This window comes from Momordica charantia (assembly GCF_013281855.1).
Source record: "Momordica charantia cultivar OHB3-1 chromosome 8 unlocalized genomic scaffold, Mcharantia_2.0 BLBB01000008.1, whole genome shotgun sequence".
Classification (NCBI taxonomy): domain Eukaryota; kingdom Viridiplantae; phylum Streptophyta; class Magnoliopsida; order Cucurbitales; family Cucurbitaceae; genus Momordica; species Momordica charantia.
The window spans coordinates 2,285,608-2,304,438 of record NW_028275166.1 but is presented as its reverse complement, the minus strand read 5'-3'; the positions used below and the strand labels follow the sequence as shown (position 1 = coordinate 2,304,438).

The following is an 18,831-nucleotide window of genomic DNA, read 5'->3' as shown; positions in this document are numbered from 1 at the left end:
TAGCTCTATCAACCTAACATGATTCTTCTACTCACGTTGCTGTATTGAACATAATACATTCCATCCATAATATTTTATGAATGTTATGGTTATTTATTAATAATTTTATTATAGTGATTCATTTACTTAACTATGGTTTCTTTGTTTCGATTTAATAAATATAAATAAAATAAAATAAATGACAAAAAACAAAATCATTGCTCCGTTCATTGAAATAGTGATTCGTATCAAATTAAAAGATTGATATATTGTCATGGGCAGTTAACATTAGTACATTTTAATAGTAATGTATGTTTTGTTTTATTTATTTTTGTTTTTTAAATCGTTGAATGGCTGAGTCTTATATTTGGGGCTGAATGAAAAGTTCACGGTGGTCGTCAAATACCTTATTTTATTGACTACAAATTTTGTTGGCAACCCCTTTCTAATTGTATATTTCAACTTCCATTTCTTACACAATTTTTGATTCCCATAATAAGTATATTTTGGCCACTTAAGTTTTTTTTTTTGTTTTTTTTAATGTAGCCATGTTACTTAAAAAGTTTAATTTAGTCATTCGTGTTTTAAAATTTTTTTAATTTAATATTATATTGATGATGAATCACTCTATTGATTATTGTTGGCTGATGATATATAAATTTAGAAGATTAAATATGTCACACTAGAATTGAAGAAAATTGTATTTAAAAGAATGCTGAAAACTTAAAATTTCTATTGGTTACTTAGAATTTACAGGATAAATTCTAAATTGTTTTTCTTCTTCTAAATTTCCGTTAATTCACTTCTAAAAAAAAGTTTCATCCCTGCCAAATACAAGGCTCGTCTGCCATCCAAATGTAGTATTGTTTAAAAAAATCAATAAATAATATAAAAACACTTGATTCCTTACTAAATACAAACGTATTTAACATATACTAAAATAAAGTAAATAGACACACATACCAAAACGACCAAAAGAGCATGTAAACTTTTATTTTACAAGAATGACAATAATAGATTAGGAAGATGAAGAGACCGAATTAAAACTCATTGTATCATCTTTCATAGTTCAAAAAACGTACATAAGTTGAATTATGTTTGTTTTGGCAGGAGAAAAAAAAAAGGTAGAATATGATAAATCAAATGTTGATGAGCCACAGGCTCAATTGGTAGGCTTAGGCATGTGGGGAGAAAAGGCCTATTGCACATATTAATAATAGATGTCTGTTATATAGTTTGTTCATGCTATTAATTATCACATGCACAACACATCATATACATAATAATTATTATTATTTAATTTGTGATATAACAATTCTCTGTATTGAAGATAGGCGAGTCATTTTTCTTTTCGAGTACAACAATTTGAGAATATAGAAGATCGAACCTTCAATTTCGAATAAAATAGTACATGTCAATTTCAGTTGAGCTATGCTCATATTGGTAAGATTAGTTATTATTTGTGGTATAAAATCTATCAATTTCAAATATGAATTGGTATTTTACTTATATTAATATAAATTATATATTAATAGAAATATTGTCTATTTATAACGGTTGATTCAGATAAAATATATTTAATGTGCATGCATGTTAATGTTACATTTAGACTAAGAGTAAGTATAATAGAAAGTTTAAAAAGTATAATTAAAATTTTATAAAATAGACCTAATGTAATTTGGATATTTATTAGGTTTTCATTCAACCACACTTGAAACTGGGCCTGCAGAAGTCCAGTCCATAGCGGGCTTCAGCCCTCAACGATTTTTATTTTATTTTCAAAGCCATAACCAAAGCTTTCTCCATCAACGTTTATGTTTAGTTTTGCTCAAAAAATTAAAAATAATAAATAATAAATCAAATTGAATTTAGAAGGAATTAATTTTCTACATGTTTCCTCCGTCACCAAAGGTAGTAGGATGAGATTAGTTGAAGTGGTGAAAGTTGGCTCCGATATTCACAGTTATCATATATATTATAGATATAATAAACGTTATATGATTTTACAATTGAATTATACTTATGGTAGTGACTTTAAGAATGTATATTATAACGGAGCAATGTGAGCATAAACTAGAACCACATAAGTTGGCTAGGATGACGTTAAAGAAATGTTCTAAAACGTGTATATTAGATAAACATTAAGTGATAAAATAATATCAAAAATGAAATTCGTTCTTAAATGAACAAAAAAGGCTCACTTAGTTTTTAAAATTAAGCTCATAAACATTAATTTTATTCCCATACTTTTTTGTTTTGTTATTAAAAAGTATTTTTGAAATCTAACTCAAGCTGAAATTTAGCTAAAAATTCAAATCTATTTTTGAGAAATATGAAAAACACACCAAACACACACATAAAAGGAAAAAAAAAAGAAGAAAAAAGAGAATTAATAAGAAAGAAAAAAAGAAAAACTAAAAATGAAATGACTATATATATAAGGAAAAGAAAAACTAAAAACTAAAACTAGAAATGACACATTAACTAACATAAATAAATAAATAAATATACCTCAAGGAAAAATGATTAAAACAAGATTTTAAAGTATATAAATTGTATTAAAAAAAACTAACCAAAATTCTTAGACTAAAATATGCAATATGAAAGATACTATTTATCTTAGTAATTAGAGGTTGAAATATAATGTTGGACTACAATTAGTATATGTCTCTAATATTGTACTAAAAGATAAGGTTCAAATCTAATAATATTTATGAACTAATTGGTCGATAGATATCTTATCTAAAAGTTGACAATTATTTATTTAAAAAAAAAAATAAAAAGACAATTTCTTATTTTATTTTAATGCGAGTCAAACATTATAATTATCCTTACGTTGAAAGTACACAAGTATTTAAAACTAATTTGATATTTATAATAAAAATAAAAGGTGGGTGGTACATAATAATTGGTTGGTTCAAATACGTGGACCAAAATTAAATTAAAAATAAAATCATAGAGGCTAAAATAAACTTGAGTCACTCGTAAAAAAGAGGGAGAAAAAAAAAATGGTTGGTACATGACAATTGGATGGTTCAAATATTAATTTTAGTTTATGATGATAATGCTGACGACGGCAATTAAAAAAATCCAAAAAAGAAAAGGAATAAAAGAAGGAAGTTGGTGATGGGGGAGATCTCACGGCCGACGACAGATCCCCTCTCCAATGGCGGAAACCTCTCCGGCGAAGTGGGAAGGCCGAGTTTCCGAGGCGCTAACAGTGGCCAGCGCCGACCAGATATGGCCGATGCTCAAGGATTTCTTCAATTTCCACAAATGGTTTCCAACCCTAGCCACCTGCTACGGAATCGCCGGCACCAATGGCGAGGTCGGCTGCGTCCGATTCTGCTCCGGCTTCTCAATTCCGTCACTCGACGGCGCCGATCGCGTCGTTAGCTGGTCCAAGGAACGGCTGCTAGCCGTCGATGACGACAGCCGCCGTATACGCTACGAGATCGTGGATAGCAACATCGGATTCAAGTCGTACGTGGCCACGATCGAGATCGCGCCGGGAGGAGGCGACGGCGTGATCGAATGGAGGTTCGCGGTGGAGCCGGTGGAAGGTTTGAAGCTGGAGGATCTGGTGAAGAAGTACCAAGAGGGATTGCGGTCCATGGTTAAGCGAATGGAGGCTGCCCTAGAACTAGAAGAATAAGGAATTAGGGCAAAATTGTAATAGTCCACGTTGGGGTTTGTCCTAACTGGTAATTTCGTAACCCTATATAAATTGCTGTCATCATCACAACTTTAATCGGTTTTAAATTTTCTGGATGGAATTAGCCAAATAAATATATATATTTTTAAATATAGTGTAACAAGTTTCTAATTTTTCATACCAACTTACTAAGTACATAAAATCTCTATTTCTACCTATTCTAATTAAAAATAAATTTTTAATTTTTTTTTAGAAAAAAAGGTTAGAATCTCACTTTAATAATGATGAAGAAATCGACCCTTAAGACATAAATATATATATTTTTAATTATACATACAATATTTGTGTCGATAGATGTAATTTCCTTTTTTTTTCCTTTCGCCCTCAAAAATTCAATTTTAATGTTTTTTATAATATTATTTTTTAAACATTGGAGGATTGATGTGATACTTCTACTTACAATTATTAAAATAGGGTTGTTAGCTATTTTAGACTTAGTCTGAGGTTACTACAATTATGCCTTTTATAAAATTTAACTATAATATGAAGTATATTGGTGTATTGTTTAGTAAGTTTTAATTTTAATCATGAAAAAATTAGGTTAATTAATTATTAAATTATTGTGATTTAACTATAGTTACTAAAATAGATATGTTACTTTAGTTATTTTTATATTGATACTTAATATATAAATTTATTATAAGATCATTATTTAAAATTTTATAAGGTTAAATTACATATTGCTTTGTTTACTCTAACGATAAAAAATTTAATCCATCAAAAATTTGTTGTAGTTAAAATTTGTTAGAGAAGGCAGCACATTTTTTATTTCAGAAGTGGTAATCTTCAAGATTTTGCTCAGAATAGTAAAATAGAAAGTTATTTTACATAAATTAATAATATACAAAATTTTATAAAAATGGTAACAAATTTCTTATTCGTTAGAGCTATATTTATATTTATATCGAAAACATTGTATAATAACTATTATTCTATTTCATATTTTTCTAAACTAATTAATTATAGGTTTAAAGTAAGATTTAACCTAGCAAAACTGATTGAGATATATATTTTCGATTGAAATATTCGATGTTCGAATTTTCATTTGGGCACGTGGTTGAACTAATTTTTTTATTAAATATTATTTACTCTCTTGTAAAGTCTTCGTCGACTTTTCAAATTACTTTAATTTTTAATTTACCTAATTTCTTCCATAAATCAACAATAATTGGTATTGAATGCACTTAAAACGTGAGGGATAAATAAAATCCTATATAGCCTTTTTATAGAGTATAGATATAGATTTTTTAAAGTACTAAAAAAATAGGATTTTTAATTAAATATATATTTTATCCCGAGTTTTTTTTTTAATTTGCTTTTGTTTTATATTTTGTTGGTACAACGACGTGTAGGGAGGAAGATTCGAACCCACGACATTTTAATTGAAGATATATATCTTAACCAATTGAATTATATTCATGTATGATATTTTGTTAAACGTACTATAAATTAATAAAAATTTCGACTTTTCTTCTCTTAAATAGTCTAGCTATTTCTCTGAAATTTTGCCACTCATTAAATATCATGTTATATAAACTTATCATCGGTAAAATTTAATACACTAATAAAAAATGAATAATTAAAAAATATATAAAATGGCCAAATTGAAACATTTCAATTAAATTAGAAAAAATAAAACATGAAAAAACTCAAACATATATTAACCTAAATTTAAAAATAAAACATACACGCAAGCATGGGATATACTAACATTACCGTATATTATAGCCACATTTATTGATAACATTAATATTTTAAATAAATTTGTTCTCTCTCTCTCTCTGACTGATAGTGAAGCTTTTTACTAAAAATAAATAAATAAATAACTTAGCTTAATCCACACGCCCGAGAGATGTCGAACATGCAACACTTTTGATTCTCCCACTAACGCTAAAATTAAAGGCGACTGTTTCAATCACTTATTTCTCATTAAAGAGAAAATATATATATTTCCCAAAATGATTCCATGAGGTTAATTAAAAAGGAGTTAAAATACTGGTTCGATCAATGTTTTTATTTATTTTAGTCTTTCTATTTCTAACTTTTATTTATTTTAGTATTTATATTTTTAAAATATTCATTTTCATCTCTTGTATTTTTTAAAAACAAACATTTTGATTAATTCATTTTATTATTAATTTTATTTTTTCCACCACAATTTTAATACACCACTCATTCGATATATTCGTTGAAATGTAACTATGATTTAATATTAGATTTAATATTAGAAAGTTGACGTGAGTGTCTCTAAATTTTAGTTCTTCTATTTTTGTCTATTATTTAATTTTTTGTTTCTATCTTTTTTCTTTGTAACTTCTACTTTAATTTTAAGTTCTTTGTAACTTCTACTTTAATTTGTAAACTTAAAAAAAGTAACAATTATTTTATTACATTATTTACCATTCAAATTTTTTTATCCAACAATTACTCTTAATCAATATAGTTCAAATATATATCAGTGTCAAAACGAGCATAAAAATAATAATAATTTTTAAGTCAAACAAAAGAAAAAAATTAGAAAAGTCAAACAATAAACTGAGATTTAAACCTCTTATCTAATTAAAACAACAGTTTATTTTTGCAAAAAATTCCAATAAAAAGACAAAATTAAATTAACGACTATAAAGACAGACGAACAAAATATGGGTGAGACGACAATTCTCACAACAACAAAAGATTCCCTCTCTTTCTTTGTCTCCGATGGAAGAACAGTCGCCGCCGGCGAAGTGGGAAGGAGAAGTCTCCGCCGAGGTAACCGCCGCAGAACCCCAAGAAGTGTGGCCGCTGATCGCCGACGAATTCTGCAGCCTCCACAAATGGATTCCCATCGACACGTGCCACCACGTGGCAGGCGTGCCGGGGCAGCCGGGCCTGACCCGCCGCTGCGCCACCACCCACACGGCGTCGGAGGCGGCGGCGCCGTCCACCAAGTGGGCCGACGAGAGGCTGATTCTAATCGATCCGACCGAACACGTCTTAAGCTACGAAATCCTCGACAACAACTTCGGATTCAAGTCCTACGTGGCAACCTTCAAGCTGCTGCCGACCGGCGACGGCGGCTGCAGGATCGTGTGGTCGTTCGTCGCTGATCCGATCGAGGGGTGGCCGTTGGATGAATTTTTGAAGTATCTTCAATTTTCTGTGCAGCACATGGCGGAGAAGATGGGGGATTTTTTGCAGAAAAGTGGGTGAAAATTTTATTGAAATAATCAAATCAAGATATTGGTTTTGTTTATTTTGTATTTTCTTTTTCTTTTCCAGAAATCTTTACGCTTTTTAATTTCTGATGGTTGCTTCTTCTCGATCTCCTGTACTGCTTTCAATAAATTGAATCGATCTCGAAGATCTGATTTTACTTTTTTCTTTTTTTAATTCAGTTAATTTGGAAGGATTATTCTAATAAAGTTTATGATATGTTCATGGAGGTACAGACAGGATTTCTGTGAGATTTGGGGGATTGCAACCCCTGATTTAATAGTTTGTCCACATACGAATATTTTTTTTTTTTAAATGATGAATTTTGTTTAATAGAGAAACTTGAATGAGTGTTAATTTAACAATGTTTCCGAATTTTTCCATTGAATTTTAATTATGTCTCAAATAAGTATTTAAACTTTTAATTTAGTATTTAATAAATATTCTGAACCTTTAATTTTGTGGTCAATAAAATTATCTAACATTCAATTTCGAATTTGATTGTTCCTGAACTTTTAATTTTGAGTCCAATAAACCTCTCACCTTTTAATTATCACAAATAGATTTTTAAAATTTCAATGAAGTGATTTAGGTTTATGGTCTAATATTTAACATTTTAAATAATTTACTTATGAATCTATTAAATACTGAATTATTATTTTAGAGATTTAAAAATAAAACAAAAAATACAACAATGTGTGGGAATTAGATTCGAACTCACGATCTTTTGATCAGAAATAGGTATCTTAACTAGGGGTGGACAAAGAATACCAAAAAATCGTATCGACCAAAACCAAACCAATCGAAATCGATCGGTTTAGTGAAAGATTCAATCGAAGTCGTGACTATTTATTTTTATTTAAAAGAAATAAATAAAGAAGGGACATGCAGTCTGCCAAAGCATGGTGCTGGCCATTAAAAACCAACGACCATTTAAATTTAATGGCGGTTGGTTTTAAAGCATTAAAATTTCTCGTTTCTTCTCCTCCCATTTCTTTTCCTTTTCCATTCTCTCATTTCTCCACTCGCCACAACACACCACCTTCTTCTTCATTCTTCATTCTTCATTCTTCATCTTCCTATCTTTTGAATCTTCAATTCTTCATTCTTCGTTTTAAGCTCGCCCACAACCCCATGCTCATTAGTCACTTACAGCCCATTCGGCTCCGACACTACCTCTCTCCCTCCTCCCTAGCTACTCTATTCTTAATGCTGTACCCTCCACAAAAGAAAAAAAATACTATTATAAAAATCAAGGAAACCAACCGATCAGAACCGACTAGTTGGTCGGTCGATGTCTTTTTGTCGGCATCTGGGTCAGCCAAAAACTATCCCGCTTTGAAAGCTTATTGGACGCATTTTTTAAATTTTAAAACAAATTAAATTCCACTTAAGAGATTGAGAATAAATTTATAATTTTTCCAACTTATTATAACATATTTGATTGTCCCTTTCAAGTCAACCTTAGCTAACAAAAGATGATAAGCAAAATAAAATTAATCGAATGAACCAACTTCATTTGTCTGGTGAGTCCATTAGTCCAACTTAGCTAAATATTAAATTATCTTTTCATTTTCCACCACTTTTTTGTTTCTCAGATTGAAATTTCAAAGTTTAAGAGGAAAATTACCATCCTTATCAAAATTTAAGGTAAACTTTGATGTAATTGAAAATTTAGGGTTAAAATCAATGTTATAAATTACATATTCAAATTAATATATTAGAACATATAAATAAAATAAAACAAAATAATTAATATATTTACAGACAGCTTTCAAATAACTTTAAAATAATACATCCAAATAGCTCCTAAAAGATCTTAAATTTTCTTTTTTCTTTTTTTTTTTTAAATATAAAAAGGAACTAATTACCATCAAAAGTAAAGTTCATCTATGGATATACAAATTTCGTACATTTCCATTAGAATTAACCACTAAAACAAGCACAATAAACTATTTTTTCTCCAAGCAATTGAAAATAATGCTCCTCCATTTTACAAGAGGCTACTGCCATTTTCAAGCCCATAACTCAACCTTTTCTCCAACCAATTGATTATATCCTGAGCAATCTCCTCCCTCTCAGGCTCGAACAGCAAGTCGTGCAAGAACCCTTCATACAGCTTTATATCTTTGAACTCCGAAGCTGCCTCGTTGTACAGATCCTGGGATGCCAGGGGATCGGTCACCTTGTCTGCTGTCCCGTGGAGGACGAAGAACGGGACGTTGATCGACTTGAAGTTTCGCATCAAGTATGACGAAATCCGCAAGATCTCGTGGCCTGTTCGGACTCTGATCGGTCCGGTGTAGACTAATGGATCAGAGTATTTTGCCAAGAGTGCTGCAGGGTCCCTTGAAACTGGGATGCCTCCCTTGTTTGCACCTTTGAACTGGAGGGTTGGAACCACAATGGAAAAGATTGGAGCTAGAGCCTATATTATGCAAGAGGTTGAACATGAGCGTGTTTATATGAGATCACGCCGTATTTCTTCACCGCCGATCAATGGAGATTAACTAGAGCGAAGAGAAAGGGATTACTTACCCTGACGAGAGGATGTGCAGGCTTAACACGCAGAGCCGGTGAAGTCAGAATAATTCCCTCCACCATTTCTTCTATGTGAGGTTTTGATGCAGCCTGTACAAAATAGTAGTTAAGGAAACCAAAAACCGAAAACTGATATCATATTTGTATGATGGTTAGGCAGCTGCAAGTCTTTTGAATTAATTGACCTTTAAAACAACGGCCCCTCCAGTCGAGTGGCCAAAAAGGAAGCATGGAATTTCAGGGTTCTCAGATTTAATCTTTTCTAAGAAAGCCCCCTGCAGAGCAGAAAAAATAATAAACATCCCCTTTCCAAATCTTTACACATATTAAAATGACATCGAAACTTGAAACAGAATGACACAAATTCTAAATTACTTCCTTGAACAAATAATTCAATGCTATAATAAAAGTATCATTACATGTTTGAAAGTGTTCGTTACTACTGCATGAAAAAATTCAGTCTGAGACAGAGGTGGTGCACCATGACAGAAAGACAAATTACAAAAGGAACCAATGGAATGTATTGAGAGCTTCTAAAAACGACGATTAAACACATCTTCAGTCTTCACAAGGATTAAGTTATAGTGCAGATCAATAAAAATCATGGTCCAAAGGGGGAAAACAATCATCGAAAACCAATGCGAATAGATGTAGTCAAACTTACAGTATCAGCAACGACATGGTCAAGAGAGGGAACAAATCCATGTAATCCATCACTTCCACCATGGCCTACAATAAGAACAATAAATGGCCATAATGGAATTAGCATCATTCAAATTTCAACAAAATCGTACTTTGTAACATCATTCTAGAAAGTAAAATAAGAGCCACCACCAATCCAAAGTATTCAAAAATTTCCCTATAATATCAGAGAAATGCGAAAGAAGAAACCTTGTAATAATGAGAATGTATGAATTATTTGTCAATATGGTCAGCAGGACATGCACACAACAAACATGATGTGGAGAAAAATATAATGAGAAAACCAAAATAGAAACTGTGACGGTACAAAAAACACAACATACTTTTGACCAAAACCCGCACCCACAAGGTTATGCTGAGCACAACTTAGTAGATAAAACATTTCTTACTTTTTTTAAATCCAACATTTGATATGAGTAGCTAATTTAGAGAGAGAGAGAAAAAACAGCACCCACAGAAATACAAAGGGAGATGATATGGGTAGCTACCTATCCAATCTATTGCATAAACGCCAAAGTTGCAAGAAGTTAGCTGGGTGGCAAAATGAGCATATCTTCCACTGCAAACAAACACCAAACAAAACTTTTGGGAATTAAAAACAAAAAGGCTGACAGAAAAAATCCATCTACAATAAAACAAAGAAAAAAAGGATTCTGCATATTCAAATAAAATAATGTTAAGATCACCTGTGTTCGTTAAGCCCATGAATGATGATCAAAATACCCCTAAAAAAACATCAACATAACTTGCGGTGAGAAAACATGGAACCTTACAATCGAAAAATAAAATTATCAGAACTCAAGAAACCTAATCACAATCCTCTGTTATCCTGAAATCCAGTCGAGTTTATTTCTTCTGTATCTTTATGAGATGTCATCTAGGTAAGATTCGTCGAACTTCACAAAAATTTCCGCTAAATAAACAAGTTCTTCCTAGTTTCAAAAAGCTCCAATAACAATTTTCAACCAAGTTGGAAATCAAACTAAAAGCCGCCTTACTTCAATTCACCGGATTCCGGCAACCAGGAGCGGCAAAACAGAGCGTTTCTCTTAACCCCGTAGAACAACGACGTACTCCAACGGCAGCGAGACTCTCCATCGCCGATGTCCACGCCCATTTGGATGCCCTCGGCCAACGCCCTCCGCCTCTGGGTATCTTCCTCCTCTCTCCTCCACACCAACCGCCTCTTCTTAACGGAGGACTGAGCGGTAGACGCCGAGGCGGTTGATTGCGCCGGCGATCGGCGGCGACGAGGCCAAAGGAGGAGAAGCAGAGAGAGGAATAAGGTATGGATGAAAATGAGAGAGTTCCTGAGGGTTTTGAGAATCGGGATTATCCGATTGCTCGCCCCGGAGGTGAGCTGGTCCATCTCTGCCCTGGACATGGCGGAGATGGAAAGAAATTTACACAGAGAATCGGAAAACGGAGACGAAGGAACAAATTCTTCCGGCCCAGCGACGAAATCAAATTTTCGGAAACACAAAGAAAACAAAACGTTCCACGCATACCCATGGGTATATATAAATCTATTTCCAGAGAATCATCGCCGTGACGAAGACTGATTCTTCACGTTTAATACCGACCGTTGGTTACTTTGGCACATATTTCAGTGGTCTGGATTGACTCCTCATCTGTACCGGAGTGCAGAGAATTATTTGAATCGACGGACCTGGGGCCTGGGCATAGATCGACCGTCCAGAACTGTGGCGGTGTTGTCCATGTTTTTTCTTTTTTCATTTAAATTATTATTATAGAAAATTAAGAATTCAAAATTTTGTTTGCCCAATCAATTTATCCGCTGTGCTTACTCTATTACTTATTCTTGGCCAATTGTAATGTCTATTACAATAACATCTATAAATTTGTGATTATAAATATTAAACTTTTAATGTTGCCGCCAAAGCGAACATAACTCAGCGATAAGTGACATATATTAAAGTAAATCAGATTTATTTTAGGTTTATATATTATTTTGGTAGTTGTATTTTTAAATCTAGTATATTTTGATCTTTGTATTTTTAAAACATCTATTTTAACTTCTATATTTTAAATTTTTGTTCACTTTAATTCATATACTTTCGAATCGTCCATTTTTAATTCATATACTTTTTAAAAGGTGTCCATTTTGAATTTTTCTTTTTGATTTCTAACATTTATGTTAAAATTTTATAAATACATATTAAATTGATAATTTTTAAAAGTACAAGAACCAAAATTAGTGTTTTAAAAATACAAAAATTAAAATAAATAAAAATTTAAAATATAAGAACTAAAATAAATATTATCAAAATAATATTTAAATTTTTATTTATAAGATACAAGATAATGGGTTATTCAATTATATAACCTATTAATAAATGGTCCAAATTTTCCAATCGCGTCCCGCTGGAAGGTTTATTTTTAACAATTTAAAATTTTGGGATATAGTTGTAACCATCGACTCTGTTTACATTATAAAGTCAAAAATAAGCTACGCAGCATATTATTAAATAATTTTGACAAATAAATATTGAGTAATTGGTTTAAATTATTTAACAAAAAGGTTATTTATAAAAAATAAATAATAATAATAATAAAAAACAAATAACTGCTGAAAAAAATGTAAGGTGGCAGTTCAGCGACAAATCAGACTCCGCCTATTTACTTTTATTTTTATTTATTAAATTTTTTTCTCCCACTCAATTTTATTTTTTATTTTTTGGTTAGTTTGCAAAGGAAATTAAAATAGGGAGATTCTAACTTTTAATTAATATTTTCTTAAATTTCTCAAAAAAAAAAAAGGCTAAAATTCATTTACTGAAACAAGATAGCATGGAAATAAATATAAGCGAGGAATAAAGAGTTTATATCCATTGAATTTTAATCGATATAAATTTGACATGGCAATGTATATGTTTAAATGTATATACAATGCTAATGGTAGTATTCTTATAATTTAATAATACATTTTTTCCGAGTAAATAATTTAATAATAGTTTAGTTGTAATATTAATTTGACATATTATTATTATTATTAGGAAACTCTCTCTTAGATTAGAAGCAAGCAAGCAGCTGCTAGGGCATGGACATTAATTTTCATGGAAAAAGTTGGCAATAAATTCCACCTGAATTTGATGACAAATAAAAGGTCAAGGGTTTGAAAAATTACTTTAAATGGTCAACATTGGAATTTTATACTTTCCCATTTTAGGTGAACAACATATTACTTGTACTGATCAAAAATTGATTAAAGTCAAAATAATAACCATTCATGATAATATTTTCATCCAAATCTATATTGCGAGTAGTTGTGGTATTAATCTTGGGTCTTAGGTGTTGGTCAGATCACGATAAAGAATGTTCGATGGTTGTAAGTGGAAAGTCGTCGTCTACTTGTAAAGTCAATGAAATTCTACATTTCAAAAGGTATTTAATGTCTAATAATGTCAATAGCCTACCTATCGAAATATAATTATAATTAGAAGTTTGGTAGAAATTCTATATAAATAATCATTGATCCATAGTCTTCAATATACATAATATATTATTCCAATCTTCACAATCTCCATTTGACATAGAGTTACCACCTTGGTGTACTTGAAAATTTTTAAAGATTGCATAATAAATATTTTCAGTTTTTCAATCTTAAGATGTTTTATAAGACAGATGCATGCACAGTTCAACGAAAAGATATTAAGAATTAATTTATCATACAATGCGTCTAATCTAATAGTAGGAGAATGACGATAACATTTAGACAACGGCTTTAAAAGAATCTTGGAAGGATTATGGGGGGAAATTAAAACAAGGTTTCATTATTGGAGTTGAATAGGCAGGTAGCCTTTTGTGGGCAATAATGGAAAAGGGAAAGGATGGGACGGTGGTTCTCCTTTTCTTTTCTTTTTGTGTTTGATGCTTGCATTTCTCATGGTTTGGGTTTCCCATTTTTGGCACATTTTGCCCCCAAAGATTCCCAAATCAACCAATGACTAAATTATTGAGCATCATTATGTTTGGTCAAAAAATTAATTAAAAAGCATCAATCAAACACTATCTTAAAAGCAATTCTAATTTAACTAATAACAGATACGAGCATAGTTAGTTAAAATGATCAAATATATTGGTATCTTAGAATCTGTCTAATGACGTTTTCATTTTTTATTTCTAGTTTTATCGAGAAACTTAATTATTTGATAATTATTTATACTTCTTGTTTCTTAAGTTATATAGAAATTTTGGAAACAAGAAAAAACAATTAAAATCTGTAAAACAATTAAAAATTAGTGGTTGACTCAGTATAATCTAACCGTAAAATAATAGTGATGACTCAACAGCATTGGACGGTGTAATAGGGAGCGGTGACAATTAAACATTAGAAATAAATACACAGCCACTTTGCATTTAATGGATTAAAAAACGTTGGTTCCCACTCCACCATAAACCATAAAAAAGCTAAAAAAAAGTGAACCTCTTTTTCCCCTTTTTGAAATTTGTATCGCCATACTTCCCGTGACGTTACACTTTTTTTCTTTTTTTAGTAAATTAACCCTCACATATGTGTTAAAGTTTTTAATTTTACGACGCTTTTTTAAAGTTCTGATTGAATTCTTTTATATTTTAATATTTTTAATGACGTCATTTTCATTAGTGCTAGTAGGTGTTAAATGTGTCACTGATTAAGTTCATAATGATTTTGATAAAAATTTAGAAAAGAAAATGAGACCACCTTAAAAGGGGAAAATTTTTAGTTTCTCCTTCACATTTTATATAAATGGATAAAAATTCAATTTTCACCTATTTAAGTGGCTAATAATTTAGTTTGATAGGTAATTCGTATTTTATTTTTTTATAGTATCAATTTAGTGAATATCTATTTGTATTTTTTAAAACTATTTTTTTGTGTATGTGATCTAGTAATATTGTTATATTTTCGGTACTGTCTTAATATTTTAATTTAAAACTTAAAAAAACAAAATTATATTTTAAAAAATACACTTTTCTTTTCCATAAGTTCACAAAAAAAAATTAAGACTTCGATAATTATACGTTTTCATGTTGTAATTTTTATTAAAATTAAATTAGGTAAAACATAGTATGTTATAAATTATGTAGTATTTTAAAATAATAATTATGCAAAATTTATAACATTAGTAACTTAATTAATAACATTATAGATTGAATTAAACATTTAGTTTTTTTAGTACAACAACAATATATAGGTACGGTTAAAGTGAGCATAATTCAACGGTAATTGACATTTTTTTTTAACCTTCCTACGAAACACTTGAATTGCATTGAGGTTGACGAAAAAGAAATTCAATTTTCATATCTGTCCTCAGATATATTACGACTTTATTTTTCATTATTTTTTAGTTTTTATTTTCAAATTATCAACAGAAAAGGCATCCTAAATTGAGTAAGGTGTGAGGGTGCTATAAATTGAGTCTTCCTTCGATCATACTTCTTCACCGATGCTATCAATGGAGGCCGGACTCCAACTCCAACGAACCATATCGGACATCTCGTCGGAGTTAACCAAAGAGGGCGTCGGAGGGAAGCTTCCGACGATCTCGGAGGTGGAGGCCGCTGCCTGCGACTGCTGTGGCCTGTCGGAGGAGTGCACGCCGGAGTACATCGCCCGGCTCCGACACAAGTTCATGGGAAACCTCATATGCGGACTCTGCGCCGCCGCGGTCAACGAGGAAATGGAAAAGGTTAATTTCCTCCTTTTCTTGTTTTTTTTTTTCAATTTAATCTCGGTTTTTTTTATGAATTCTTTCGCAATGAACCGATTTTAATATTTACCAATAAAAATAGTTTAATAGTTCAAATCATTGCTGATTCAAAAACTTAAAAGGTAAATTTAATATTTTATAAAATAGAAAGTAAATGATATTATATGAATTGGATAATACAAGACCATTGGTTACTGTATATTACCAAAAAAAAAAAAATTAAGACGACACTTTTGAAGTTAAATGTGAAAATTTTAATTTATATTCTTAACTTTCATCAACCTATGACATAACATGAGTTTGAATAGAAGAATTTTTAATTTATTTTTCTTAAATCACTACTAGATATAAAAATTTAAACTTCTTTTTAGCAAGTCTAAAAACTTAATCTTCTACGTTACAGCTATTTATTTTAAAATCTTAATAGAAGGGGTTGAAGGGAGAGGAGGCTTTAAAAAATCACATGAATGCGTGTGCACGGTTCAATCGGATTGGGAGGGCGTATCCAATTTTGTATCAGGCAGAGGGTATTAAAGAGATTTTGAAGAAAAGCTCGAGCCGACCTCGAGAGAGCATCGTTGGGCACCGAAACAGTAGGATTGGACGAACCTCCAGTTGCATTCCAGCCATCACTAGAGATGTTCGTGATCAAAAAATGGTCAAATGAATTAACGGAAGACATAGCGCAAACTACTCATATACTCATCTTATATTGTAATTTGACTTTAGATATTGCGATAGGTTTAGGTGACAACCTTATACTTTTAACCTTTTCTTATTTTGTTGTTTATGTGTGTGTATATATGTTCCTTAGTTGGGAGGGGAATAAAATTTTAATAGATATATTGATATTTTTATGAGAAAAAATGCTTTACCGATTCCCCAACCTTCATAACATATTTAAAAAAAAGTAAAAATTATTTTTCCAACCATTAAGTGAGAGTGAAGTTTGTAATGTAGTTAATTTCCTGCAAATAACACTATTTTTTATTTCAACCGCATCAGTTTAATTAATAGGGAAAATATTTATAGTCAAAGAGTACAGTTAAAGGAGTAATTGACATATACCTGGTTGTGAGTTCGAATCACCATTCTAAAAAAAATAGAGAAACATTTATAAAAAGAATATTAAAGTAAAATAAATTTTCTTACCTCAATTTAAAAGAGAGAGTAAATTTATCAGTTGATAGAAAATAACGAGGCCATTAATCAAATACGGGCCATTTTGGTGGACTTGATTCAAGTATCTCCGGCCCAGCTCCAAGTTTGGGAGGCCCACGTTCCCCCATATTTTATGCCCCTTAAGGTTTTTTTTTTTTTTTTTTTAATTCTTCTATAGTACTGCAGTTCAAACAAAAATTATAATTGTTTAAAAAATATTCTTTATCATTTCAAAAATTTTAATACTACTCTTAAACTTTAGTAAATATTTAAAAAGTATTATTTGAATAAATATTCGTTAATATTTCGAGTCTAAAATTGACATGGTAGAATTTGAACTACATGATAACTAATGTGGTAATTAACGTCCCAATTTTGTCATAAAAGTCTTATTCTTCTATTGTTAATAAAGTTTGCTTCTTTATTGTATTGTTTACTTGATTTTATCTAATCTCATTTTAAAAAAAATGACGAATTCTATATTTTCTCTCTTTAAAGACATAATCCAAGCAAACTTCACGTGTCACGTCAATTTTCTGTTAAAATATTAATGAATATTTGTTCGTAAGGATATTTTTAAAGAGTTATAAAATATCAAGGTAGTATGGAAACTTTTGAAAGTCGAGTATTTTTTGTTTAAATGAAAAAAAAAAAAGAAAAAAGAAAGTTCCCACGTGCTCTTCCCACAAGTTTATGAGGCACGTGACCTCCATACCACGTGCTCTCACGTTACTGTATACGGCGAACATGGTCACACATAGGCTGTAAGCTAATAAAAAGGAAGGTCCTACGAAATTCTGCCACGTGGATTGACTAGTGCCAATTTTCTCTTTTGACCTCACATGGTTTGCTGAGTCGTCTATATGGACCCCACTTTAACTACAGATTCTAATCAAATTAATAAAATACTAAAAAGATATTTATTTTTCATTAAAATCATGTATTTAGATATAAAACGAAATTGCCATTTTTTTAAAATTTTTTTTACATTGCATCTCAAGTTCTCAACTACCATATGCATGATTAGGTAAACCAAAATTAAAATCGAACTATAGGAGTTTTTTTCTTAACCATTATCATTATCCTATAAGATTAAATTCTCATCTTATACCCATTTTTCCCTCTCTTTATTTTTTTAATTCTAAATATAAATTTGTCTGTTTCTGAACTTCTTTGTTTTTTTAATTAAAGTATTGAAAGCAATAACAATTTATTCCACTATTATTGAAAATTTCCTCATTTTTCATAATTTAGAGATAAAAAAAAGGAAAAAAAAACAAGTAACCTTATTTTTAATTTTCTACTTACATCCCTAGTTAGGTAATTTAGACCACGTTTACTTGTACGCAATCGTAATAAAAATCAATTATAATAAAATCAATCGGAATCGTAATGTTATTCCATTGATATTGTTTACCATAAATTTTCTGGATCGTAATCAAAATTCCTTTGATGTTATTTACTAAAACTATATGAAATCAGAATCGGAATCGGAATCAGATATATGACAATTACTAATATACCCATTTCTATTTTTTAGTTAATTACAAATATATTATTGTGCTAATATTTTTTAAATTACAATTATAATAAATTTTAATTGAATTTATTAATATATTATTGATAGTAAATATTTTTTATTATAACAATTTATCTAATATTAATACATAACGAATAATTAAAATAAAATTACATCAAATCCAATTTTTTTATTAGAACAACCAAACTTTAATATAACATATTATTAATATTATTCTAATATTTAAAAGTAATAATATCTATTTAAAAAATTTATTGATATTAATTTATCATATTATATAATAA

General features: G+C 30.2%; 4 protein-coding genes across 6 annotated transcripts; 3 read left to right on the top strand and 1 right to left on the bottom strand.

Annotated features, from left to right (window-relative positions):
* Window positions 1-2,947: 2,947 nt before the first annotated feature.
* Window positions 2,948-3,786, top strand: LOC111004938 (Polyketide cyclase/dehydrase and lipid transport superfamily protein). The gene has a single exon (XM_022276225.2). It carries the CDS (start codon window positions 3,146-3,148, stop codon window positions 3,632-3,634), a length of 489 nt encoding a protein of 162 aa, XP_022131917.1. The 5' UTR covers window positions 2,948-3,145; the 3' UTR covers window positions 3,635-3,786.
* A 2,544-nt stretch (window positions 3,787-6,330) lies between these two features.
* LOC111004959 (lachrymatory-factor synthase) lies at window positions 6,331-7,122 on the top strand. Its single transcript, XM_022276283.2, has one exon. It carries the CDS (start codon window positions 6,395-6,397, stop codon window positions 6,884-6,886), a length of 492 nt encoding a protein of 163 aa, XP_022131975.1. The 5' UTR covers window positions 6,331-6,394; the 3' UTR covers window positions 6,887-7,122.
* Window positions 7,123-8,623: 1,501 nt separating this feature from the next.
* On the bottom strand, window positions 8,624-11,629 carry LOC111005151 (alpha/beta-Hydrolases superfamily protein). Of its 2 annotated transcripts, XM_022276559.2 has the most exons (7): window positions 11,131-11,629; window positions 10,819-10,857; window positions 10,621-10,691; window positions 10,095-10,159; window positions 9,616-9,705; window positions 9,428-9,520; window positions 8,624-9,317 (listed from the first exon to the last, which is right to left on the bottom strand). In XM_022276559.2, exons 1-7 carry the CDS (start codon window positions 11,514-11,516, stop codon window positions 8,883-8,885), a joined length of 1,179 nt encoding a protein of 392 aa, XP_022132251.2. In that variant the 5' UTR covers window positions 11,517-11,629; the 3' UTR covers window positions 8,624-8,882. The 2 variants fall into 2 exon arrangements, with proteins under 2 accessions (XP_022132251.2, XP_087984369.1); XM_088128243.1 differs by lacking the exon at window positions 9,616-9,705.
* Window positions 11,630-15,555: 3,926 nt separating this feature from the next.
* On the top strand, window positions 15,556-16,842 carry LOC148209381 (DUF1677 family protein (DUF1677)). Of its 2 annotated transcripts, none has more exons than XM_088127993.1 (2): window positions 15,556-15,825; window positions 16,274-16,842. In XM_088127993.1, the coding sequence occupies exons 1-2, from the start codon at window positions 15,583-15,585 to the stop codon at window positions 16,511-16,513; spliced, it is 483 nt and encodes a 160-aa protein (XP_087984119.1). In that variant the 5' UTR covers window positions 15,556-15,582; the 3' UTR covers window positions 16,514-16,842. The 2 variants fall into 2 exon arrangements, 1 of the variants encoding a protein (XP_087984119.1); XR_015792993.1 differs by having other exon boundaries at window positions 15,686-15,825; window positions 16,250-16,409.
* Window positions 16,843-18,831: the final 1,989 nt, after the last annotated feature.